The following is a 26615-nucleotide window of genomic DNA, read 5'->3' as shown; positions in this document are numbered from 1 at the left end:
CGCCCGCCACGGCCAGGCGCCCCGAGCCCTGGCCCCTCTCCGTGCCCTGCCCGGATTGCAGTGAGAAGGAAAACAGCGGCTCCCCCGCACCGCGCCGCGCCCCCGCGCCCCCCCACAGCACCTGGCGCGGCGGCCCCTCGCATTGGCTGCCGACCCCCACCGGCCCCCGCCGCGCCCGTGACGTCATGCTGCAGTGGCGGGGCGGGGCCGGGCGTGGAGCGGAGCGGGGTTCGCGGAGGTGCCGCGCCGTCCCTGCGCGCCGCCGCCGCTGCCGCCGCGGGAGCGAGGGCGTGGGCCGGGCCGGGCAGGGCCGCGCCCGCCGCTGTCCAGCAGCCCCGGGCGGGCCGGGACCCGCCGCCGCCATGGGCGACCCTCGGCCCCGCGCCGCCGTCCTTCTCCCTCTCCTCTGCCTGTGCGCCGCGCTGCCCGGCGGCGCCTCCAACAAAGGTGAGCGGCGGAGCGCCGCGGACACGGTCCCGGGCGGCGGCGGCTCGGCGCTCCGCTGGGACCCTGGCGGGGCTGAAGGGCACGTTGGCCGCGGCTCATCCATCCGCCCCGCGCTGGCGGTGCGACTCCGCGCTGCCCACCGCCTTCGTCTGGCATGTTTTTGTCGGGGAATCTCCGCGGTCCCCGGCGGCTCCGGCTTTCTTTGCCCCTTCGGGAGCCCGCATCCCATCTCCTCTCCGTACTTTCTCCATCTGTCTCCTACCACTGCTTTTTTCTCCATTCTTTCCTATCCTTCTAGCGTTCCCCTCGCGTTTTCCCCTTTTCCACCGACTTGTCTTGCTTTTGTTTCAGTTATCGCTGTGTGGATTTAGCTTTCCTTCCCTTCCTTAGTGTGCTGAGAGAGAATGTGTTGCTTCTCCACAGACCCCTGTGGTCGCTGAAACACATCGCCTATCTCCATCTTCCAATTCTAGTTCATCCATCTGCAATCTGTCAATAGGAATTATTGTACAGTTATGTGTTAACTATGCAGGTTGCTAATATAAAACAGTATTTTATGTGCTAAATGTGTAAAAAACCCTCTAATGCTACAGCTGTAACATTCTGAATGCAGATGTTCTGTGAACACGTAGAGCGATGCAGAAAGATGTAGGTTTCTAGATCTGTAGACACAGGCACAAGAAATTCATCCCAGGGGAGTCAGTGCGTCAGTAATCTGACAGGGTGGGAGAATCTGAAAACATGCGAGGGACTCAGGGGTCATCAGGGAATGTGACACCTTAGGGTGCTTTCTCTGCTTCGGAAGCAGTAGGGCTACAGGGTGGGTGCAACGCAGAGCTCTGTGTATGCTGACGTTGGCAGGGGCATTTATTTGTACTGCTCTGGTGCCAAGGGGCCCAGTGGTGAGGCAAGGCCCCTTATGCTCTGGATTTTCTCTCTCCTTTGTGAATTTACACTCTGAAACATCTCCCCGCCTTTTGCAAATTATTTTAGATTTACAGGAGCTTTCTTGAAGCCGGTAGGAGTCTATCCTAAAAATATTCCCAAAATATTTTTCTAATCTCCAGTAACTCATTTCCCGATAAATCAGATCGGTGATTCCCAAGTTGCAGGTAGATGCAGCAAAGGATTATCTCTCTACCACCAGCTTGTTACCCCAGCAACAGGGCATATTTGGCATTTGTAGCTATGGATTCCCACCTCAGTGGTGTGGCACATGGACTAGAGCCATCGCAGAGTGGAATCTGGTGGGGGCGATGGAGGGTTGAGGTGAAACGTGGACACTTGCATACAGGAAGGATTCCACCTGCATACTGAGTGGGATGGATGTTTCTCTGGATTTCCTACACAATGCTTTATAATCTTAATCAATACGGTGAGGGAGAAATGCCAACCCACGCTCTTCGCTGCTACATGAGGCTGGGTCTGCCCGCGCTGCCATGCTGGTACATCCCCACTCTGACCTGTCGCCCTGTCTGCCAGCCCACCACCCGGCTCTGGCAGCATCCGCTGGCCCTGATTTGCAGAAGTGCTTGGTTGTAAGGGATACTGTCCCTTTTGAGTCAACATCACGCAATGCCGGTATGGTTTCAGAGGATACTGTACTGCAGAGAATGAATTCACATATTGGAAGTAGTGCCCTTGAGGGAAAGGCTCTGTATCCTACTCCCCACCAGCTCTGAGCCATGCTGTGCTCAAAGTATTGCTCGGTTGCAATAAATCTTGGTCGCCAGGGGGTGGGAGAGTGGGGGATTATCTGGGAAGGGGGGTTGTAACTAGGCCATGTAATATAATCTCTGAGGCCCATTTGGCAGGGAGTGGGCATGGGGGAGGGGTTTTTAATTTGTAATGATTTTTATTCTCTCTCCTCCTTTCCTCCTCCTTCCTCCTCCCCCCCCCCCCCCTTTATTTCTCCCTTTCCCTGCCCCGGAGCCTCTGTGATAAAGATTAATTTGCTATTTCTGGGCCTGTGACATTTTTCAGAGCCTCCTGCTGGCTGCTGCCTCCATGCCAAGCCTGGCTGGGCTCCAGCCAATGGGATTAGCAAGAAGGGGCCAAGGGAATATGGTGCTCACCATGGAGTGGGGAAGGAAGGAGCAAGGGACTCTCAGAGTAGGTTTTTATATGTGTAGGATGACTGACTGAAAGTGTACTTGGGTACGTGTGTGTAGATCCTGGGCCTTAGTCCAGAGGATGCGAGGCATAAGTGGTAATGGCTGCATGCAAGACTTGTCCCCTGAGGGCACCCCAAGGGAAGATGTATCCTGGATCCTTTAATTATGGCTTCAGTGAGCTAAAGGATTTAGCATTTGGAATCTGTCTCCAGAATCAGGCTGCTTATACCTCTTGATTTCATTTTTTTTAACCGCTCCAGCTTTCCTGGGCACCCAGATGCCTCTCCACATATTTCTAATAAGATAGTAATGAGGAGGCGAGAAGGAACACATTGTTTCTGACGAGGTCTCCCAAGAGCCATGTAGAGTAGAACTAAAGAAAGATAATTTCTTCCTCCCAGCCTATTTTAGGCTTCTTTATTTCCAGAGAAGAAGGTGGGGAGGGGTGGTTGTTACCTGCCACTGGATTATATTCTACTCTTTTCCTCCTGAATCTGTCATTGGTGGCTAATACATTCCTGTGCTCCATCCCTTACCCCAAATCCACCTCAGCAAACAAGCACAAACCCTGGATTGAAGCTGAGTATCAGGGTATCATCATGGAGAATGACAACACAGTCCTGCTCAACCCACCGCTATTTGCACTGGACAAAGATGCTCCACTGCGCTATGCAGGTAGGTGGGTAACAGCTCTGGGAAGGGTGGGAGGCAGGGAGAGACTTATGAAGAGGCAGAGACAGGGTGACATTCATCCCTGTGCTGGATTCTAGCTCTCTACAGGAAACGATCACCTCCAAACCTTCTTCTGGAGGAGGTCCCCAGTGAAGTCTGGGGGCAATTTGGGCACAGCTTGATTTAGGATGCTGTGAGCTGTTCCCCTTAGGGAGAGAAATTGAGAGTGGAGCTACTTTTTGACGCAGTTCTGCTGTTTCCAAAGATCACATGCACAGCTCTGTGTCTGTGAGCACTGGAGAATGCTGGTAGGGCACACTTCATTGGCAGTGCTACATCCCCTCACAGTAAGCACAAATCCCTAAAACTACAGATGAGGCTTTACGAGGGTTGTATTCCTGATGCTTGCTTAGGCTATGGCTGGAGCTTCCTCACGCATCCTCCCTCAGCTTTGGGAGAGGAAAAGTGGTGCCTGTGAGCTGAACTTTAGGATTTAGGTGACCCTATCTCCAGTTCCCTGCAGTGCTGTGCACATCCTGCATGTGTGGGTGGATAAGACATCATGGATCTTCATGCTTTGGCTGTCTGTCTGCAATATATGGCCTGTTTTGCCTCCCTGCGGGATGCAGAGGAGAAATAAGGTGCTCCCTCAGTACTGTGGCTGTGTAGCACTAATAAATCTAGCTTGAGCCTTGTAACCCCTAATCTTTCTTGATGCTGGTCAAGACTCCTTGCCGTGGGAAGTAGTCTCCAGTAGAGGGCAATCTACACCATCAATGGCTGTAAGAGATGACAGGAGGAACTCCTAGGGAATCAAAAATTTCTCGAAATGAGAGGTGATAATGAGGGAGAAAGGAAGTAAGTTAGAAAGGAAGTAAGTTAGAAATAAAGTAAGTTAGAAAGGAAGAAAATATGGGAGAGGGAAGCAAGGGGGCATAATGCGCTCTCCTCAATCCTTTACTTTCTCCCCTTCCTCTCTGCCTTTGTGGGTACCAGGTGAAATCTGTGGCTTCAGGATCCATGGGGCAGGGGTACCTTTTGAAGCTGTGATCCTGGACAAAGCTACAGGTGAGGGGCTAATCCGGGCCAAGGAACCAGTGGATTGTGAAGCACATAAGGAGCACACATTCACCATCCAGGCTTATGACTGTGGAGAGGGACCTGATGGAGCAAATACCAAGAAATCACACAAGTAAGTCCATGCAGTCATTGCTGCATGTTACAAAATGTGATCTGTCACAGAAATGCAAATGAAAATTGCTGTGGGAATGCTTCCTTTAGACAGAAGTATTTTTCTCTAGCCTTGATACTGTAACTTAACATGTCAATAAGACCCAAGGAGAAATGTTCACTCACTGAGTCACATGAGTGAATACACTAGAAATGAGGGCTGCTTGACAGTTGTGTCTAAGGGTGGTGTTTTATGTTTTTGCATATAGGCAGGACGTCCAGATTACATTATCACTCCTTTTGTTCTTTCTCTGGGGTGGGAAACCATTGTCCAAGCTCCTGCGTGCCAACATTGCTGTTTTGAAACCAAGGTCTCTTTCCTTGTCCTTGCTTTTGATGGCTGGAAATAGACTGGTGCACTTTAGGGGAGTGACTTACACTGAAATTTAGGTGGTGTATGGCTCCTAATCAGCCGATCAGTTCTTATTGATGTCTCTCTGCATCAGGGCCACAGTGCACGTTCGAGTAAATGATGTGAATGAGTTTGCTCCTGTCTTTGTGGAAAAGTTGTATCGTGTGGCAGTGACTGAGGGAAAGCTGTATGACCGCATCTTGCGTGTGGAGGCCATTGATGGAGACTGCTCACCACAGTACAGCCAGATCTGCTACTATGAGATCCTGACCCCCAATATTCCCTTTCTGATTGACAATGATGGTAAGAATCTGCACCTACCATGAGCACATCACTCCCTGTTTCCTGCTTTGCTACCTCTCTGCCAGTCCCATTTGCTGGCAGAGCTGTGCTATATGAATTTTCTAGCACTGCTGATCTATTTCTCCTGGTGCAGAGATGCAGCAGCCATTTTGTGGGATGCTATAGCTTGTTACAGAGTGCTCCTGGGGAGGGGAACTCAACCCCTTTTTGGTTGTTTTTGTAGTTGATCAAAAATAAGAGTGATTTCTAGAAGGAACATCTTTGAAGAGACTGTCTTTCCTCTCCCTTGATCTCTTTGTTTTGCTAACCAGGGAACATCGAGAACACGGAGAAGCTGCAGTACAGCGGAGATCATCTCTACAAATTCACAGTGACAGCCTATGACTGTGGAAAGAAGCGGGCTTCTGATGATGCTGAAGTGGAAATCCAGGTGAAACCCACCTGCAAGCCCAGCTGGCAGGGTACGAAACCTCCAAACACAGCTATGTCTTCCCTTTCCTTTTGCTGAACTACTACTCAAGTCCTACTCATTGCAAATGTTCGTATATACACATACAAATTTGTATGCCCATATATGTGGTTCAGTTCTGGCACCAACTCATCAGTCCCATCTAAGGGGATGCAACAGACATCAAAGTCTGTTGCAAAGCCAGTGAAAGGCAATTCTAACACTGGAAAATCATTCCTTGGATTACTGTGAACTGCTATTTATTTGATACATGCAATACACTGTATTCAATGTAGATAGTTTTTGGGGCTGCTCATCTTGAGGATATTTGGCTTCTCCACAGCTGTTGTATGCCTACAGGTTCACCTTAGTCAATAGAATTAAGGGGAAATGAACACAGCTAAATATCTGCTCTGCCTGATAAGAGAGGTTGACAATCCAAGGCGTGATGCTACACTGGTACTAGCTGTAGAAAATGAGAATTTGGACTCTGTGCTTCTAGGAAATCTTCCCTTGCACTGATGCCAGCTGCATAAAGTTGTCTTTTCAACATGGAAAGGGCCAAAAATCTCTGTTTCTGGGCTAGTCCATAGATGCCACTTGTGTGTGTGCCAAATGTTCTGGCCTTGGGTCCTTGGCAGGACCTAACCCCTCTCTTTCACTCTTCTTCATTAGGCTGGAACAAGAGGATTGAGTACACCCCAGGTGCAGGCAGCCTCGCGCTCTTCCCCAGCATTCACCTGGAGACCTGCGATGAGCCCCTGTGGAACATCCAGGCCACGGTGGAGCTGCAGACAAGCCATGTGGCCAAGGGCTGTGACCGGGATAACTACTCCGAGAAGTCACTACGCAAACTCTGTGGTGAATTGATTCTTTCCTGGGCTGAGGGCAGCTGTGGCACAGCACCCTGCCCCTTCCGCTGGAGGGGTTCACAGTGGTAGCTCTGTTCCTCACACAGCAGAGACGCTGGGGGACACATTCCTCACATCTGCTGTGGTCAGTGGGGCTGGGAGGACACCTAGCTCACATGCTGCATTGAGGGGCAGTGGGCACCCTGCCTGTGTTTACAAGGGGCTTCCCATGCTTTCCTTGCTGGGAAGCCAGAGGTTTCTGTGCATTGCCCCAGTATGCAGAGTCTGTGGGACTTCCCTCAGCACAGATGGAAAAGTCACCATCCTTCTCCAGACCGGAGAAGGCCTATAGGCAACTCCTCGTCTCCCTCTGCTCTGGGACGTTACAACGAGCCCTCTAGCACCCTCTTCATCTGTTCCCCAGTTCTCAGACTCCTTATTCTCCTGTGCTGACATTTCTGACTCCTTCCCTTCTCGGTAGGTGCTGCCTCAGGAGAGATTGACCTGCTGCCGGTGCCTAGCCCCACAGCGAACTGGACCGCGCAGCTCTCGGTGCACTACAGCCAGGACAGCAGCCTCATTTACTGGTTCAATGGCAGCCAGGCTGCCCAGGTGCCTGTGGTAAATGGGCTGAATGCCCACGAGGGGCTGAGTGACCACTTCACCCTGTCCGTATGGATGAAACATGCCGTGGTGCCTGTCAAAGGCAGGCGGGAAGAGGAGACGGTGATCTGCAGTACAGTGCAGAGCGGTGAGACACTTTTCCTGGGGTGGTGACACTTCTGCCTACTGCCTCTAACTTGTTAGAAGGGATTGTCCCTGCAGGGCGAAATCTCTTGTGTTCCAGAGTGGGACCTGGGCAGGGGTCCCTCCTTAGGAACACAGCTTCTTCAGGTGTCACTTTTTCTGAGAGCAGTCAAGCTCGCTGTGAGCATGCGGTGCTGAGTGCCAGTTGTGCAGGCTAGCGTGTGCTTCTGGGCTCTGGCTAGTGAGACTGCTCTGAAGGGTGACACGTAACTCCCCGTGCTTGTCCCTGGCAGAGGATGGCTACTCGCATTACTCTCTGGCTGTGCACGGCTGCCGGATTGCTTTCCTCTACTGGCCACTGCTGGAAAGAGCAAGGCCTGTGAAATTCCTCTGGAAGCTTGAGCAGGTGAGGAAGCATTTGCCTCTTCCCCATGTCCCTTCTCCTTCTGCCCTTTGCTGATCCCTTCCTCTGCTGTCTGCCATAGGTCTGCGATGATGAGTGGCATCATTATGCCCTCAACCTGGAGTTCCCCACTGTCACACTCTATGTGGATGGTGTCTCTTATGACCCTGCTCTCATCCATGACAATGGCCTCATTCACCCCCCACGGCAGGAACCCTCGCTCATGATTGGAGCCTGCTGGACCGGTGAGTGCCCACTCCCTGAACCATGCTTTTCCCATATGGGAAACAAGGGAGGGAGAGCCAGAAGAGGTGAAAGAAACACCACCCAATACTAAATGATGAAAACCATATTGCAGCCATCTTGCTTCCTTGGCACCAAAGTCAACGTGGCTCCTTCCTTCCTTCCGGACCAAGCCAGCAGGCCACAGTAATAATAGCTCAGGGACAAGTGTCATTGGCAGCTTCATGGACAACAGCAGTAGAATATGCGATGGATAACCAGCTTTCAGGCAGAGGAGAGTTGAAACTCTGTACCTTATTCGGGTGTTGGAGTTTCTATCAAAGCTTTTCACCAGAGAGCAGGCAGTACTGCTGGTGTGCTGCTGGTTGTATTGATGGGGATCTCTGTGTCTTGAGGGTCTACATGTAGAAGTCACAAATCATTCTGTAGAGAATGGAGTTGGAGGACAAAGATCAGGTTAGGAACATAGTTAAGCCACTACCAGATTAAAACCCTTTCTGTGGAGATGTAAGGCTGCATTTCCCAGGTCTTTCAGTTCTCCTGCAAGACTGAAGCAGGACAGAACTAAAGGAATTTGCCTGCTGCTTACCTTTACTCCAGCAGAAATTTCTAGCAAAATCAAATCTTTACTGAAGTACTGCTTCTTCCGGGTCGGGGATCTTCCCACAGCTCTGTGCTCTCAATTAGCCTTTTGCAACCCACAAATATTAATCAGCTTGGGACACCCTCCTGGAACCATCTGAGTTTCAAAGGGATGTTGAGAACATGGCTTGTTGCGAACATGGCTAGGACCATGTTCCATAAATGGGAATCAATTAATTCCCAAAATAGGTATCATTGGGAAAGGAGAAAAAAACCCCTATACTTTCTCCCTTGTATCAGTTACTCATCCTACAGCCTCACCATCCCCTTCATGAGAGGGACTCTGTCCTCTTTCATCTGTGATGTGCTGTCTCTAGGGTTGAAGGGTGCACTGCTTGGCACGTGACTCCAGAGCTGTTCTTTTGGACTGGCCAATACAGGCACTTGTATAGATACTTGCCTGACTCTGTAACTAACCTCTTCCAATGCCTTATTGCTTGTCTGAATGTTCTCCTTTTGCAGAGGAGAAAAACAAAGAGAAAATCAAAGGAAATGAGAACTCCACTGATGCTGTACAAGGTAGGGAAAAGAAAGAAGATGGTTCTCTTCCCCTCTTCACTGTGCATGACTATCACTTGTTGCATGGTGCCTTCCTCCTACAGCTCCCCCGATCCTGTCCTGCAACCTCCCACCATCCTGGGAGGAAAATGCTTATTTGGCAGATTGGTCCTTGATACCTTGATATCCGTGGAGCATGAAAAGGCTGATACGAGGACTACAGCCTGCTTTGAGAGATGGAGTATGTTTTTCATGTGGAGTCCTCATGCCTGATCATTAAAGTTGGTCTCTGAAGAACACAATAGCCATTAGAGACATCAGGAGATGTCACCTCATCCCTATCTATGGAACGTATAGTTTATTTTAAAAGCCCTCACAGGAAGCAGAGTGAGAAGGGGACAAGAAATTGTTTCCATCTGGCATTCAGCAGTTTGGCAGAAACTTCTCTATGCTACCCACCGTTCACTGCCCTAGTCTTTCTGTTGGTCTGTTTTTCTCACTTTTCCCCATCTGGAATTAAAAAAATTGTAATCTCCTTACTTCAGCTTCCCCTGTGTTCTTGTTGTCTTTGCTTTTCCATGTCCTGTGCACTCCTCTGTCTCGCTCTGCCTCCCTTAACATCTGTATGTCCCTCACACTGTTGCTTTTGTTGTCTTTGCTTTTCCATGCCCCATGCACCCCTCTGTCTCTCTCTACCTCCCTTAACATCTGTATGTCCCTCACACTGTTGCTTTTGTTGTCTTTGCTTTCTTCCTTGCCATGTCTCTCACACCCTCCACCTCCCATGTTTCCCTCAGGAGATCCTCTGTCGATACACCACTACTTCCATGGTTACTTGGCTGGCTTCACTGTGCGCCCTGGTAGCTTGGAGAGCCGGGAGGTTATTGAATGCCTGTATGCCTGCCGTGAGGGGCTTGATTACAGTGACTTCGACAGTCTGGGCAAAGGGATGAAGGTATGCCCATCTGCCCAGCTTGCATGGGTCTTCTCCACTCTCCTCCCCAGCCTTGCTTCCCAGGATGTTGCCTGCTCTCCTACCTCAGACAACTCCCCACCTTTCTCCTTTGTGTCTCTCTTAGCCTAGACTCTTGGCATTTGCCAAGGAATCCTGAGTATTTTCTTCTCTTACACCTGTAGGTTCATGTGAACCCCTCTCAGTCCCTGCTCACTTTGGAGGGTGATGATGTGGAAACCTTCAACCATGCAATCCAGCATGTGGCTTACATGAATTCCCTGCGCTTTGCTACCCCTGGAGTCCGGCCACTCAGGCTCACCACTACTGTCAAGTGAGTGGACAAAGCAGCACCTCCAGCTAAGTTCAGCAGGAGGATTACCTCTCTTTTGAATAAAAACATGCTCTCTCACCTTGTATTTTAATTCTAATTGATGGTCTCGAAATGGGTAGGAGTCTTCCTGAAAATAAAATATTAAAGTATCCAATATCCAAATGGATACTGTAATACTGCGGTCTATGCAGATAGCAGAACTTCTGCCTTCACTCATGGTGTTCTAGGCATGTGGGCTGGTTTTAATTTTCTCCATGGTGTGTGGATGTGGCCAAGTCACTGGAAACCCAGTGATGTCATTCCTACCACACCTTGCACAGCAGGCTACAGGGAAGCTGTAGGAAGACTACCAGAAAAAGGATATTCTCTTCACTGGCAATAATTGGCAGGAGGTGTTCTTTTACAATGTTGCTGGTGGAAGCTTGGGCCAACTGATGCTTTCTACTTCTCTCCTTCAGGTGTTTCAGTGAAGAGTCCTGTGTCTCCATTCCTGATGTAGAAGGTTATGTTGTGGTGCTACAGCCTGATGCCCCCCAGATCCTGTTGAGTGGCAATGGCCACTTTGCTCATCCTGCATCAGACTTTGAGGGTCCTGATGGGGTCCCCCTGTTCCCCAACCTCCAGATCACCTGCTCTATTTCTCACCAGGTGGAGGCCAAGAAGGATGAGAATTGGCATGGTACCGGTAAGTAGAGTACAGGGCGAGGTATAAGAAACAAACTAGAAAGACCTGCAAGTGTTGCTGTCCTGCAGAGGAAGTAGAGCCCCTCATTACACCCAAAATAGGAGAGTTTACAAATATAGAAGCAAGGCACATTGGCTGTCAATATGTAGGCTAATTGGTTCTTATCCCTTTCTGCTCCTCCCTGTACTTTTTCTGTCCACCCAGTTCCTTTGCCTCCCTCTCTCCTCCTTCTTTCCCAGGCTGCTCATTCCTAATCCCTTTTACATTTTACCTACATTTCCCTTTGTTGAATCCAGCGCTGGATGGATGTCCTGTCTGTTACCCTCTCCACTCCTGCACTTACCCAGTCTCCTCCTGCTTCCTTCTCTCCTGCTTTCCTTATTTCTTGCCCCCTCCTGTCTCTTCCTGCATCACTTATTCCTGTGAATTCCCCAGTCAGTTTCCTCACACCCTATAATATCTCATCCCTCAGTTTCTCTCCATCATCCTCAGATTACTTCTCTGCACTCTGTGCTCCACGTGTCCTTTCACTTCTTTCGTATCTTTTCTGGTAATGGGATTTGTCATGGTTTTACCCCAGCTGGCAACTAAGCACCACACAGCCGCTTGCTCACTCCCCCCCGGTGGGATGGGGGAGAGAATCAGAAGAGTAGAAGTGAGAAAACTCGTGGGTTGAGATAAAGACAGTTTAATAGGTAAAGCAAAAGCTGTGCACATAAGCAAAGCAAAGCAAGGAATTCATTCACCACTTCCCATGGGCAGGCAGGTGTTCAGCCATCTCCAGGAAAGCAGGGCTCCATCATGCATAACGGTTACTTGGGAAGACAAACACCATCACTCTGAATGTCCCCCCTTCCTTCTTCTTCCCCAGCTTTATATACTGAGCATAACGTCATATGGTATGGAATAGCCCTTTGGCCAGTTTGGATCAACTATCTTGGCTGTGCCCCCTCCCAACTTCCCGTGCGCCTGGCAGAGCATGGGAAGCTGAAAAGTCCTTGACTAGTGCAAACATTACTTAGCAACAACTAAAACATCAGTATGTTATCAACACTGTTTTCAGCACAAATCAAAACCGTAGCCCCATACTAGCTACTATAAAGAAAATTAACTCTATCCCTGCCAAAACCAGCACAGGATTTTTTTCTCATAGTTTTCTGTTTAGCAGCTTTGCCTTTCCTTGTACAATGATGAGTTTCTTGACTTAGAGCAGGTTGGTCTTAGCCCTGCTGAAAGCAGTTAGTCATTGAATGTGGTTGCCATTTTAAAGAAGGTAAGACCTCAACCATGGTAACCAGCAGTCATGAGACGGGAAGGCTTTCAAAAGCACTCAGGGTCTGGGAATGTGTGATAAGAGTTGTTCCTAATCTGCACATTGTCATTGTCAACAGAGTCCTTACAGCCAAGACGTGTTATCATGAACCAGTCCGATAATAGTATGTTGTTCCAAAATAAAGTGACTTTATTATGTACATAAATAATGTCATTAGAACCAGGGGGACTCCTCCAACAAGTAATTAGACTGACAGTGATTTTACTCAAGGTCAGTACTAGCCAGAGAAAGAGAAGTTATTACGTACAATGTGAGCACTTTTAAGTAAGTGGGTACCACTCTGAGGAACTCCTGCCTTCACTGATGGCTGGCTGGCTTTCTGGCCCTGTCTTCTTTCTGTTTGCATCTCAGTGACAGACACACGGATGTCAGATGAAATTGTGCATAACCTGGATGGCTGCGAGATCTCATTAGTAGGAGATGACTTGGACCCAGAGAGGGAGTATCTGCTCCTGGATGGGGCACTGCTGCAGCAGCGGGGCCTTGAGCTTGTTAACACCTCTGCCTACCTGACCATCACAGGTATGTCCTTCTCCTTTGCCACAGCTGTCTAATTACGCCTCTCTCACTGCCTGTCAGGCATCGCTGGGAGAAGCACTTAACGTGATGTTAGAGATGTGTTGGTGTACTTTGTGTGACTCTGAGATGTAACCATTTGTTGAACTCCTGCCTTTTGGAAGTCCCAGGCCATCTCCTTGGGGAGGTGGCTCCTCCTCCAGCACACAGCATGGTGTCTGAGCTCTGACCCAGGCTTCCGTCACTCCTCCTGACTTACTCCCATTGCCCTTGGGGTTTGGTGTTCTCAGATGCCAGCAGCATTTTGCGTGACATGACCAGGGGACACCACATCCCACAGCTTGTGGACTGGTGCAACACTATTGTACTCTCCAGAACTTAACAGGGCTGTTGCTGTTGATTATTCCTTCCCTTCCATGTGTTTTAGCAATGCAAGCAGGGATTTCATCAGGTCCTTTGCAGCCAGCTCCAGCTCTGCTCCCTTCCCAAAATTAATCAATCCAGCATTGCCTGGGATTCTTCTGTAGCTCCTAGTTGCTACAGCGTTATGATGCCAGATGACTTTGAAGCAGGAGCTTCCTCATTCCACACCAATTCTGTCTTCTTGTCTCAGGTGTGGAGAGCATTGCAGTCTATGAGGAGATACTACGCCAGGTCTCATACCACATCAACCATGGCGCTGCTCTTTATGAAAGAAAGTTTCACCTGTCCTGCACTGAGATGAATGGACGCTACTCCAGCAATGAGTTTACTGTTGAGGTACAAGATCAATACATGCACATATAGGTGCTTGTGCATGCATGGAGAGGACATGGTGGATGCGAACGCACACAATGTAGAATGCATTGTGATGAACACAGGGCTGAGTCTCTCTCACTCTGGTCTTTCTGTAGGTGAATGTCCTCCACAACATGAACCAAGCTGCTCATCCTAACCATATTCTGAGTTCCCAGCAGTTCATGCACCGAGGCCATCATTTACCCCCAGAACTATCTGGGCACAGCTTGGCAAGCACCCATAACAACCCAAGTACGTAACACTATCTTTTGGTTTTATTCCTTTAGGTCAGGAAAATCAGGATGCTGATTTTCTGATATCCTGGTAGAACCTATAGCAGAGGATTCCTTTCAGGCTCCCTATACCCATGTTATCGAGTTCTTATTATACTGTCATGTCCCACTCTTCATTAGCAAATGAACTGCAGTCTGCATCGAATTGTGTTTTAGAGCTTGGTGCAACAATCCTCCTCTTTTGGTGTGTTGTTTTCTTGATGTAGAAGCAGTCTGAAACCTACACCTGCGAATGTCTAAAAAAGAACAACCGTAAACTGGTATGATTTCATTCGTGCACCTTGCAAAGGTGCTATGTGGGCTTGAGTAATGTAATTTCAGAAAGAAGCTTCAACAGCAGGAGAGAAACAAGAGAATCAAGACTGCTACTGCTCTAAAAAGAAAGACATGGGACTAGGTGGTGATCAGCAAGGCACAAAAATATAGGAGACAGCACCACACAGACAAGAGGAGGATTCTTGCCCCCAAAACAGAGGAGAGAAGCCTGAAAGCTAGACTAGAGATTAGATTTGTTGGTTTGCCCTGGCAGCCCTGTGCCACAAGCATGACCACAGTCTAATTGGCTTCTCCTAGGCTGTGAAAGCTCTAGGACTGTTACAGAGGACCCTGCGTTGGTTTTTGGCCCCCTGTTGTAGGGAACATGGAAAGCACCTGTGGTGCTAGCTTTTGCTGCAGCTTCCTGCAGCAGCTGATCCCAGCCGGCACTGAGCCACTGTGGTGACAGCCTACGTACACGCTGGGAGAGCACCAAAACCCAGCCTTTGCCACTCCCTTCCCCAGCTCTGCCTGATCGCAGCAGAAAAGGAAAAGTTGTCCCTGCTGTACAGAACCACCCGGAACAAATGCACAGAGGGCCTGGATAGATTTTGCAGGGAAGGAGATTACCTGGGGAGTCAAGGCTTGGCCTACAGGCCTAGAACAAAGAGGTCGGAGTTTGGCTAAGGGTCTTAGATGAATTTCAAGTTTTCTCCTGCGGAGAAGCTGGGCTTTGACCATGGCACTAATTAGAAGGCCATCATAGCCCTCACATCTGCCCCATGTGCAAAGCAGACTTCTTTTGGCTTCCTTCTTTCTCTACTGCTTGCATAGAAATCACACCCTCTGAAAATCATCCTCATGCCTTTAGAGGCTCTTCCCAGCACACTTTCCCTCCCAAGGGAAGGATACAAATCGCTGCTGTGCAACATATTCCACTGACTTCTGTAGATGAAGGTGTGCAGTCTACAGGCTGGGCCAAGATCAGAGGACACCTGGACCTCGGCATCCTGGCAAACTGTACAGGCCTCAAGTGAAGATACAGCAGTTGAAGGCAGGAACTGCCTGTGCCCAGGGCAGCAGAAAAGTCAGGACATGTTCCTGCCTAGACCAAAAACCCAAGCTCTGCCCAGGAACCCCAGTTCCTGCAGGTCAGGTTGGAAATACATGTTTCTGTGACAGACTCTAACCATGCCTTCTCATTTTCTTTCTCCAAAGTGGTCCCCAGTGCTGCCACTGTCATCATTGTGGTGTGTGTGGGCTTCCTGGCACTTATGGTAATCCTTGGCATCCTGCGCATCCACTCCCTGCACCGTCAGGGAGTGGGGCAAGAGGTCCCTGGGGCTGCTGAAGGAGGGCACACAAGCACCGGAAGCAAAGAGAGCGACATGTTCTGGGATGACTCAGCCCTCACCATCATAGTGAACCCCATGGAGGTGAGGAGCAGCCACAGTGGCTGGGGTTGGGTGGGCAGCTGGGTTGCCAGATCCTTCCCCTTACCCCATGTCTCACCTCTCCAGTCCTACCAGAGCTGCCAGGAGAGGGCAGCAGAAAGCGGCGAGGGCAGAGCTAGTGAGGGCATGGAGGATGAAGACGACAGCACTGACTCGGAGACACCCGACTCCCCGGACAGCAATGACATGGATGACCAACACATCATTGGCAAAAGAGACGGCTCTCACTGCTACTAGGAGCTTTAAAACACCAGTCCAATGGATCCCCCCAAAACATGTGGCTGGAAGGAGGTGTCTTACTTTTAACTTTTTCCTTCCCCCACCGTGTACACATCTCCTCCCTCATTCGTCATTTCTGCCTCCCATGTTCCTTCATCTTCTGCCATTCTCATTGTGGACATTCCCCACATTATTGATGCCCCATCTGGCTCTCTAGAAACAGGTGTTAGGGCACCTGCACATGACAATGGCACAGTTCAAACTATGATGAGGAAGGAGGGGCTTGGAAAGCACAGAAGTTTAGAAGGAGGAGCCAGCCATAGGGCTCAGAGTGGGGTCTCTCACAACCCCTCCCCAGATATTATATATATTGTATATTTTTTCAATGTTGTCATTTGAGGTTTATTCTTGTTTCATGCAAAAAAAAAAACACCCACAAAAAACACTGCAGCTTGTGTCGCTTTGTAAAATTGTCGATACTCCTAAACTAAATGAATGATGGTAAGAAGGATGAGGAAACAAAGTGGATTTTAAAATAAATGGATTTCAAATAAAATGTTCAGGGCTTCTGCAGTTTTTCTCTGGGAAAGAGAAACAGGGAAAGAAAGTCAGTGTAGCCTCTAATGTGAGACTGGAAATTGCCCGGAGCATGTATTTACTGAAATTATTTACTGAAATTACTGCCTTATCTCTGGGAAGGGTTACATTTTTTTTAGTTTATGTGTTGGAACAAGAAAAACACATCACCCCTGACCCTACCCCCCCCCCCTTTTTAAGAGTCAAAATTCTCTTTGTAAATACAATATAGCTTTCCCCAGGACATGGGGGCTAGGAACCCACAGAGGAACAGGAGGCATCCCAGCCTGTCACAGGCAAGTGCAACCCATGTAGCAAACTGAATTCTTGATTACAGAAAAAAACATAAGGCTCTTTCCATACACTTAGTATATCATCAATAGAAACAGGCCAAATCCCTGGCTTCATCCATCTTTTCACCTGATCCTCTTTCTTTACCAGCATAAGAGTACTTTTCACACCAGGGGTTCCAGCTTGTAGCAGAACAGCCCCAGTACTCCAGAGGGAAGGAGGTGTCCTCTTTCTGTTGGGAATGGAGGGGATGGAAACAACAGATATTGGCAAAGCATGGCTATGAGCCCAGTAGCATGAGTTTTTAGGGTAGTGCTTCATAGCAGGTTGTGCTTCTTCCCTTCATCTACTTGGTCTGATTATTCAGACTGTGCAAGACAAAAAGAGGCTGTCAGCTGCCTGACATGTCTCAGGACAATGACTTCAACATGTTAAGGACCCAAAGGAAGGTTCTGCAATAGGACATTTGCTGATAGCCAAGGTTGAGAAATCCTCCTTAAGGGCAGGAAGGTAGCACAGCAGATGAGAGTGGAAGAGCCCCTCTGAGGGCATGAAAGGTCTCAGCACAAGATCTCTGCTTGCTGCAGTTCTCTCGGATGTCTCAGCTCTAGCCTGTCTTCACGTCCAACTGTGCCCACATATGGTTGTTACCAGCTCCAAAAGAAGTGAAAATGCTGAGGCTGTCCAAGATAGATACTCTTATGCTTTCTCCTTTGTCTCCTTCCCAGTAAGTTCCATGCCCTTGTTTCATACAGGGAGCTTACAGCAGGCGCTGGCAAGCCAGTGCCCCGACATCTTGAAGCACTGGAATAATTCAACTCTCCAGAAAGGTTCCATTGTGCACATCTGAGCCAAAAACTTTGTACAAAATAGTCTTATGTCCTGAGAATGCTATGCCTGACCCAGTTCTGATACGTGATGAAAAGCACCACCTCTCAGAGCATGGAAAATGACCAAATCTTAGGACCGTGAGGTCCCTGTATCTCTACAGCAACCTCAGCCAGGTGCTACAGTGTGCTTACAAGGTGGGAGAGGACAAATGTATGATGAATTCATAGGTAGCCATCATAATAGCTGTGTTTGGGATCTGGCGGATCAAGTGAGCCAGGAGCCCTCGGTATAAAGCCAAGGGTCCCTCTTCACGGACTACAAGCTGCAGACTGTATAAAGGAACGGTACCGTGACCCTTCTTCTCACAACCGTGTTCGAATGACCTCTGGAGAGACAAAAAGGGAAGTGGTATTAGCAGACTGATCCTACAGGCATCTCCCAGGGGAATGGAAGCAAGGAGAGTGGACCCACTCACCATGTGGATATGCAATGCATGAAGCACATGTTTTGGAGACAGCAGCAGCTCCCGTTAGTCCAAAGAAATCATGGCTGTTTGGTGAAAGTGTGAGTGGTGGGGAAAGGGAATGATGTCTGTTTCTCAGCTGCTGTTTCAGTGCTTCATAAATGACAAAGTGTATGATGGTCTCTGACACTCCAGCATAGGAGGCAGTGATACCACGGTAAAATCCACGAAGGCCTTCAGTGTGGTACACGTGCATGGCACATTGAAGAGCACTGCTGGCCATCTCACCCTTCACCCTGTAAAGGGGAGGTAGGGTTAGAACAGCATGCTGCTCCACTGACCTAAAATGCTGTTGTGAACACAACTGTATGACTCTTCCCCAGCATGCCTTGAAGACCTATGTTCTGATGGCAATTCACCCAACCCCACTCAAAAACCAGTCCCGATTTGACATGGAGTGGCTCTGCATTGCTAGCCTGCCTTACCTGGCTTCCAGCTGCATCCTGGTTTTCACTAATCAGATAGGGTTGGTAAGTGTGGCAGAAGTAATGCCTGGAAAACAGAAGAGGAAGACAGCCATGAGCACCAGGATCACGCTGACAGTTTGTGAGGAGGTGCTGATCTATCAGCTCTCTGAATTCTGCTTGGCAAGCTGCAAGCATTTGCAATTTGAGAATGACCTTGAGTTCCTGTGGGAGAAGAGACATTTAGGGCAGACTCTCTGATTCTCCTCCTCCCCCATTCAGCCTTTGTCTGGTGGTAATTAGCTCCTTTGCCTCCAACATAACCCTACTACAAGCCCTGGTGTTACAAAGAGGCAGGAAACAATGGGCTAAACTTGCAAGAGTGGAAGATTTTGTTAGAGAACTGGGATATATAGAGATAAATTATTCTGTGAGTGGTCTAAATTACACTGCCTTCTCCCTCTCACAGCTGAATGGAGCTCTTTTCCTGATAGCAGCTGAAGGGGTAAAGACTAGATCCATGACTTGAAGAGATGAGCCTAAGAAGAACAAAGAGTGAGAAAATGTTTTGGTTACTCAAGGAACTCACTGCGCCAGGTGTGGAGGGAGAAAACTTCAGAAGAGCGAGCAGGACAGACAGGAGCAGCAAATGGGGAAGGAATGAAACCCGTTTACACTTACAGACAGAAGGCTCTTGGCTCTGATTTGAGACAGAAGGTGGCTCACTTGCACTCGCTGCTGATAGCATGTGTACTTTCTTGGACTCCGGTACAAGGACAGCACTGAGCCTCTCCTTAACACCAGAACAGGCAGCAAAATACATAGCCCTGGTTGGAAAGAAATACAGAAGAGGTTACAGTTCACCTATGAGGAGCAGAAACAGCACTGTGGGTTCTCACTCCAACTTTTCTTACTCCCAGCACAGGTTTGTCTAATGTGATATCAGATACCATTTATACTAGGCTCATAGCAATCATCTTATCTTACAGCTATGATCAGAAGGTCCAGAAAGTGTCTGTGTGAAGGGGTCCTGTGGCACAATGCGCACAAGGCCCAGACTGCTTTCAGAATGTGGAGCAATAGCTGTTACAGAGGTCCTTTAAAAAGTGTACAGCATGAGCTATCCTCAGGGAGCAGAACTCACCGGGATGGAGCAACCCCAACAAGGTTTGGACCCAGACCTCGGAACAGGGATCGCATGCCTTCCTTTTCAAGGATGGCCCTACAGAAGGAAATGAACAGAGAGATCAGCAGAATAACTAAGCTGGGGGCTCTCCTGTTCCTCCTCCTTCTTTGTTCTTCAGTACTTCTTGTAGCATCCTCTCCTCACCTCCTGTGTTATCCTTTTTCTGCTCTACTCTCATTTTCTCTCCAACCACTTCTCCTTTCTCCTTCAGTCACTTCTTCCTATTCTTGCTGACATCATCACTCTGGGTCTGATCAAACCACTAGCTGAGAAATTTCTTGCAGTCCCAGAAGCTGCCTTGCAGACTCAGAATTCAAAGCACCAATCAGCTGTGAGAAGTAGATGTACCTGTGCTCTGATGGAACTTCCTACCGCACTTGCAGTTTCCAGAGCCTCAGCTCAAATGCTACTTCCACCTCTCTCTCTCCCCCCCACCCGCCCTCCACCTGATGGCCAAACCTTCACCTCCCTGGTGCTAACATGCACACTGCCCTACCCTACTCACCTCAGCAACTTGAGCACTCCAGGAGACAGCGGGCCAGGGTTAATCAGCCTCACACTCATCCCCCGCAGCTGTATCTAAGAGGCACAGAGGCCGCAGTGTCACTTGGGATGACTGTAGACATGTCTTCACCACTTCCAGGGGACAGGTCAGGATGGCTCCAGCTGTGCCACCACATCTAGGGCATAACAGCATATGTAAGAATGACCCCTGTGCAGGAACAGGGCAATAATTCTGACCCTGCTCATCCACAACCTCTCCCCTCTAGGAGGGGAAGTTAGGTCCCCCAGCCTGCGTCACACATGACGTCCTGCTCTGACATTGATTAACATAGTAACAGCTTAGCTTGGGACATCTCCTGGCAGCCTCACTCTGAAACCTCACTCAGTATTTGAGACAAACAGTCCCAAGTCCATAGGGACTCAGCAGTCCCTCAGCTCAAAGCTGCTGATCTTTGCATTCAGAATTTCCCAGAGTAAACATTGCTGCTGCCCAGCCTTGCTGCAATGCCTTCTGCTAAGATCACCAGGCACCATGCCTCACACCTCCCCAGAGCAGCACTGGCTCAGAGAGGGGCAGCACAAAACTCTCCCACCCTTCAGCCTGCCTGTGTCTTCAACCCATAACCCATTCAGCCCCACATCTGCAAGGCCCTGTAAGCAAGATCTGTATTTTCTGCCAACAGCCAGGCTCACCCCCAGTCTGACTTGCTTAATGAAACAGGACCCTGACCTTCAGCAGACAGAAGCTATTTTTGGAACTCATGAACCATGACCATTAATCAGTCTAGTCACACCTCAGTAATGCTGAAAGGACACATATGCCCTTTTTCCCTTTCCGCCATCCAGGGACAAGTCAGAACCAGAGAAACAATACGTTCAGTTCTCAGCTTCTGCCCCTTCAGATCCTTTGACTGACAACTCTGTTCTTCTAGAGGACGTTCAGTACCTGAAAGACTGTTTTGAGATGAATTTGCATGGAACAGCCACGCAAGAGACTTTGACGAACAGACAGATGTTCATATATGCTACAGCCAAACTTGCTTTGTTTCACAAGAGATGGAGGCTTAAAAAAAAGCTCATACTGCTCCAAAGAAAGAAAAGCCAACCAAAGAACTACTAGATATCAGGGAAGAATCAAGTATATCAACAGAATTACATATGATGGTACAGGACAGCAAGTGGCTACAGTTCTGAAGAATTATTTTGAAAAAGTCCATACAGCTCAGTACACACATACATTGCTCTCACAGCCTTTGCTCCTAGGGCTTCATTTACTATTGCATGCAGGTTGGGGGGTGGGGGAGAAGGCCTGGATGCCTATTGTGATGAAGTCCAAGAGTTGGAGATCTGGCAGCTAATGATGCCAGCAACTAGCTATGCTACTCCATTACACTCATGCTGCCTTCTCAAGCCTTTTGCAGATCTACACAGTGGTGATGACTTGCAGAGCAGTTGATCAGCAGCAACTTCCCTCAGGAAATATGGTGAGTGGTGGGAGCCTGGGATCAGGGGGAACATGACCAAAGAACTTAGCGCAGACTCAGAAGACAACACAAAGCAAAGCAGTAAATGTCGTGGCTCAGATTCTCTGGATGAACAAGCTGATCAAGCACAGACACCAAGACAGCCTACGCAGCGATCTAGGAGTCACATGAGGCAGGGCCTCCTTTTACAAAAGCCATGTTGATACTTCCCATGTAGACCATATTCATTCAGGTGTCCTTCTTTACCATAGTTTCTACTAATCTGCCTGATAGAGGCTCCAGACTTACAGGCCTGTTGTTTTCTTGACCAGAAGTGTAGTTTCCAGTTCAGGAGAAGATTGAGTACAGTGATGACAGATCAAGATGTCTAACAAGTCTGACTAGAGCAGTTTCAACTTCTTATCTAAAAGCTGAGCAAACACTACAACAGGACAACATTTTTGGTATCCTAAAGATTTTTCTAACAGTGCATAAGGAGGCACAACTTTACATAAAGTTTTCATAATATCTCATTTCTTCAAGAAGTCCCTACCTCAGCATGGTCAGGATATGAAATTTGAACCCACGCCTCCGGTATATATAAAAGTTTCCTGAGTTCAAGTTCCTCAAGCTACTGATACGTATAGATAATAGAGATTAATTTTAAAAGCAATAATAAGAGTTAAAGAAATTGTTAGTCCTTAACATGGTGGTCATCTAATCAGCAGTAAGAGAGTCCGAGGTGAAGGGGGACCTCTGAGCCACTATGGCTTAAACGGCGAGACTAAGGAGGATTTTTCAGGGAGCAAAGAATGCCGACTAAACAAAGCTAAGGAAATAAGGCGTACCAGTTGTTCAAAGCCAGAAGAAATCTCAACTATGGTGTCTTATCACGCACTATATGATGATACAGCTGCTCAAAATGTATGAAAGGCATAGATCTCCAAAATTCTTCTGTTTCAGGAGAAATGGAAAATTATGTACTGTCATCACTAGGAGATGAACTATTTTTCAGTCCAAGACTAATGAAGGCAAAATTGAACAAAATCTAGTTGGAACAAACATTTTAAAATCAGCAGGCACAAAAACCCCATGGCCCCATGGATATTAAAAATAGCTGATTGAGGAGACTTCATACCTACAGATTTAAATGCTTAAGAAATGTTAGGGGACTGGGGAAATATACTAGCCTAGAAGAGTTCTAATGTCTACCAGGACTAAAATAAAGTGTATTTGTAATACTTTATGCTGCTAAGGTTATACGGTTGTATGACATGATATTCATGCCAGAAGAGAATTAGAGAATCAGATCACTATAGGCTTAAAAGACAGTTTGTACTAATCAGTGTTGGGGGGTATATATATAGTTTTAAATGGAACTTGCCAGACAAAAGCTGGATTCACAGAAGCAACTACAAAGACGTAACATACTTCAGTTTTGCAAAAAAGCGAGCTTGATATTTCACAAAAACACACTTAGAGCCTTAGCACTCTGTCTACAGTACAGATGCTAAATGGATTAAAATAAGACCACAGAATCTCAAAGAAAAAAAAAAAATCAGCCCCACTCTTTCCCTGCCCTGAAACTAGATGTCTGTAAAAAAATCAAACAGCAGTGGTTCAGCAAGAGTCTAGGAAAATCACTTCTAGACTAGACCTAAGATTTTTCAGTTTTTCCACCAACAGACAGGAGGTAACATTTTACTCTTGATAAAATCCATGGGTGACAAAGATTGTCACAATACTGAGCAAAGCTGCAACAACTGGCAAATAATGAAAAAACACACAGAACTGAGCAGTCACTAAGAGTCCTTATGCTGGGCTTAAACAGACCGGTTTAACAAAACTAAAACCCTGAAGTCATTACTCTAGAAGCAGGAACAAAAGCAATTCCTGCAAAATATGATGAAGAGCAGCAGTTGACAACCAGTACAACATGTACTCCCAGAGCAAAGCAGTGGCAAAAAGAGCAAATTGAAGAAGGCAGGTAATTTTACTTTAGAAAACAGTACTTGCCTCTAGATCTTGCTTTCACATTTTAAAGGGAAAACTGGAAATTTTGAGGTGGCAGAAAAAGAGGATTAGTTGAGAGAGATAAAAAAACCACCATTAACTTTTTTTCAATGATCTGAAAAGGGTATGAGAACATGCACAGAGGTGACAAGGTTTACTGGTAATTCACATTTTAGCCCTTACTTAGGCTAGCCAAAAATTGAGATGGCTTGAAGATCTTCATTTAAGAATAGCAATGCTAGCTCAGACAAATCTGCAGTTAAACCAGGATTGTGCCTCGGACACAGGCAAATAAAGATCACCTACAGAAGAGTAGGAGGAATACTCATCTTCAGAACACTCTCCCAGCTTCCCAAAATTTTCAGCTCAGGGATTTCTTCAGCCAGAAATGTTGCATTACATTTAATAGCCTTCAACACATTCTTTTTCATTAATCTTTTAAAAATGCTTTCTGGACACATAAAAAGCTTTTACCCTCTAATATCCTGTGGCCAGGAGTCCCATAGTTTAACTGCACGCTGTGTTAAGAGCTGTGTTCTTGCATTAGTTTTGAACAAACCTCTCACAAGTTTCAACTGATGGTCCCCAGTTCTCATACTAGAAAATAAAGTGAACTGTTCCTTCATCAATGAGATCTGTTTCATTAGGTAAAACAATAATATTAACTATATACTGCAGCAATAACCTGAACTTCTTATTCGTCTTATTCATGTCTTGGGTTTTAATTAATTGTAATTCAAGGATTATTGCTTAATGGGCAAGAACGGGATACAGACTGACAAAGCTCTTACTAGCAACGCTCCTGCCACTAGCCAAACTCTCATAGTTTTTCAAGAACCAAAGTGGACAATGAGGATGAGGAAAAGCTTAAGAAGAAAGCTAAGAAGTATGAAAAAATATATTAAGAAAGGCTAAGGTGCAGTGACTACATAGTTCAAAGGATAAATTAATAAAAGAGAATAATATATAAAAAATAACACTGGGAACAGAGAGGGCAAGTACATATAAGCAAGGCTTGACGTAGCACAACAACTGCATTAGCTGTAGAAAACTGGAAATTTACTAATTAAGAGAAATTAAATGATGTGCTTTATTGCACATGCTATACCGCGGACCTCACTGTCACACGTACTCCAACACGCTGGTGGAATTTGGAAAGGGATTAGGTGGCTGTCTAGGCAAGGGAGTTCTCCAGTTACTCAGCAAAGTCCAGAGGACCACAATATCTTCTGCTTTAGGACATCATAAACTTAAAGCTCATTGTTTTGAGACTTAAATGATTTCTTAAAGAGAGGAAGGGTGAAACGCCACGTGAGAAGGGACTTGCTCAAGGGCATGCTGCAAATTCAGAGGCAATGCTGGGATCCACGCTCCAAACACCTGACAACCAGAATCAGCCGCACTATTTAAAGCCAGAGAAGACACGCAGGAATCTCAGTCACGCGATCATGGAGGGTTGGCTGCCCTCCGAAAGACAAGGATGCTCTGCCATTTGTTCTGCTGAAGGGACCTTGCAGCACCTCTCATTCCCCCGTTCAGCACCCTGCTTCCCTTGCCCCCTCATCCCCGGTAAGCTCAGGCTGGATGAAACGCCAGGCAAAGGCCCCCGTGACCCACAGGGAGGCTCCCCTTCTTCCCAAACGACATTCACCCCGGCACTAAGTGGCTGTGCCATACCAATGTGCCCACATTTGAACCTGGCACAGCAGAGAAAGTGCGGGTGAGGATTATGGGGCACAGGCAGTGCCTGGCGTGGGGCACGGCAGGGTCTCCTCTCCCCCGGCTCTTTGGCAGCTGCTGCTGGACGTGCGGCCCCACAGGCCCCGCGCAAAGTGCGGCAGCAACCCGAGGCCTGCCCGCGGGGAGCGGTGGTGCGGGCCGCCGCCGCAGGCCTCGCTCCTCAGGGGCGGGCAGGCCGCAGGGAGGCCTCGGCGAGGATGAGCCAAGACGGCGGCCGGAGGGAGACCCCGGCCTGGCAGCAGGCGGGAGCAGAGGACGGGCCCGGAGCTCCCCGGGGAGAGAGCGCCATAGCCGCGGGGCCCGGGCCGCCCCGCGCGGGCCACTCACCCTCCGGCGAGCAGGTGGAGCAGCGTGCTGTGCTCCGGCATGGCCCGACGCTCTGCGGCCCCGTCCGCGCTCCGCGCCGCCGCCACCTCCGCGGGCCGCCGCCTGGTCCGCCCGGCGCCCCGCGCATTGGCTCACGGCCGGCCGGAGGAGGTGCCCGGCCGGAGGAGGTGGCTGGCCGGCCGGCGGCGGGAGGGGCGGGCCGGGGCGCTGCACGCTGGGAGGGCTGCGTGGGGAGGCGGCGGTGCAGAGCTGCAGCTCCTGGCGCCCTGCCCGTGGGGCCCCGGGGCCCGGCGCCCTAGCCTGTGCTATCTCGGGGACGGTGCCTCCCTCTCGTGCGTTCTCTGGGCTGAACCCAGGCCTCGCTCCTACCGGGGTGGATTCCCCGCTCCGTGCTTTTGTGCTCTCGTTTCCCTCCTTGCAGATTTTAGGGTGCCAATTCACACAGCTCCTTTTGCCCCGCCACTCAAGGCTCTTTCATTAAAAAAACAAAAGCAATCAAGGAAACCGCATCTTTGTTTTGCAAGTGGGGGAACCAAGGCAGAGATGGCAAAATAATTTCTTTGACGTCAGACCACAGGGAAGTGATGGGTCCAAGAGCAGAGCCTAGTCATTCCTGACTCTCATCCTTTCTCAGTGGGACCACAGATGCTTTCTCAGATGTTTGGTTTTATATGAAAACAGGCTAATGTGTTTCAGACAAAAAAACCCCTCAGAACAAATTACACCCATGATTTTGAAATTTGAAGGATAAGTATGTCAAAGATGGAGAATATTCAAGGCCAAAAGATCCTCTGTTGCTTTTGCAAATGCAAAGTTTCAGACGGTGTCAGAGTTCACAGAATATCATCTTCCTTGGAAAAAAGCAGAACGTACATCAACATCATGCTGTTGCCAAAAAGGCACACATCATATCAGTTTGCATGGCTAAAAGGATAGCCTGTAGGTCAGATGAAATAAGCTGTCAAATCAACTCTGTACTACTGTGACTT

General features: G+C 48.4%; 2 protein-coding genes across 2 annotated transcripts; one reads left to right on the top strand and one right to left on the bottom strand.

Moving 5' to 3' along the window:
• CLSTN3 (calsyntenin 3) lies at positions 1–16297 on the top strand. Its single transcript, XM_072879527.1, has 18 exons — positions 1–447; positions 3114–3236; positions 4230–4425; positions 4910–5118; positions 5430–5579; positions 6242–6427; positions 6899–7168; positions 7458–7570; positions 7650–7812; positions 8915–8971; positions 9748–9905; positions 10088–10236; positions 10695–10921; positions 12606–12776; positions 13384–13529; positions 13664–13799; positions 15314–15531; positions 15616–16297. Exons 1-18 carry the CDS (start codon positions 186–188, stop codon positions 15784–15786), a joined length of 3105 nt encoding a protein of 1034 aa, XP_072735628.1. The 5' UTR covers positions 1–185; the 3' UTR covers positions 15787–16297.
• On the bottom strand, positions 15472–25805 carry LOC140659653 (solute carrier family 25 member 33-like). Its single transcript, XM_072879533.1, is given in 7 exon segments — positions 15472–17851; positions 18415–18481; positions 19075–19220; positions 19538–19615; positions 20085–20159; positions 20161–20259; positions 25627–25805. Coding segments are annotated over 6 exon segments (474 nt in total). The 5' UTR covers positions 25668–25805; the 3' UTR covers positions 15472–17851; positions 18415–18446.
• Positions 25806–26615: the final 810 nt, after the last annotated feature.

The sequence above is a fragment of the Ciconia boyciana genome, chromosome 1 (genome assembly GCF_034638445.1).
Source record: "Ciconia boyciana chromosome 1, ASM3463844v1, whole genome shotgun sequence".
Classification (NCBI taxonomy): Eukaryota; Metazoa; Chordata; class Aves; order Ciconiiformes; family Ciconiidae; genus Ciconia; species Ciconia boyciana.
The sequence above is the reverse complement of the archived record's forward strand: the minus strand, read 5'-3'. Positions and strand labels throughout refer to the sequence as shown.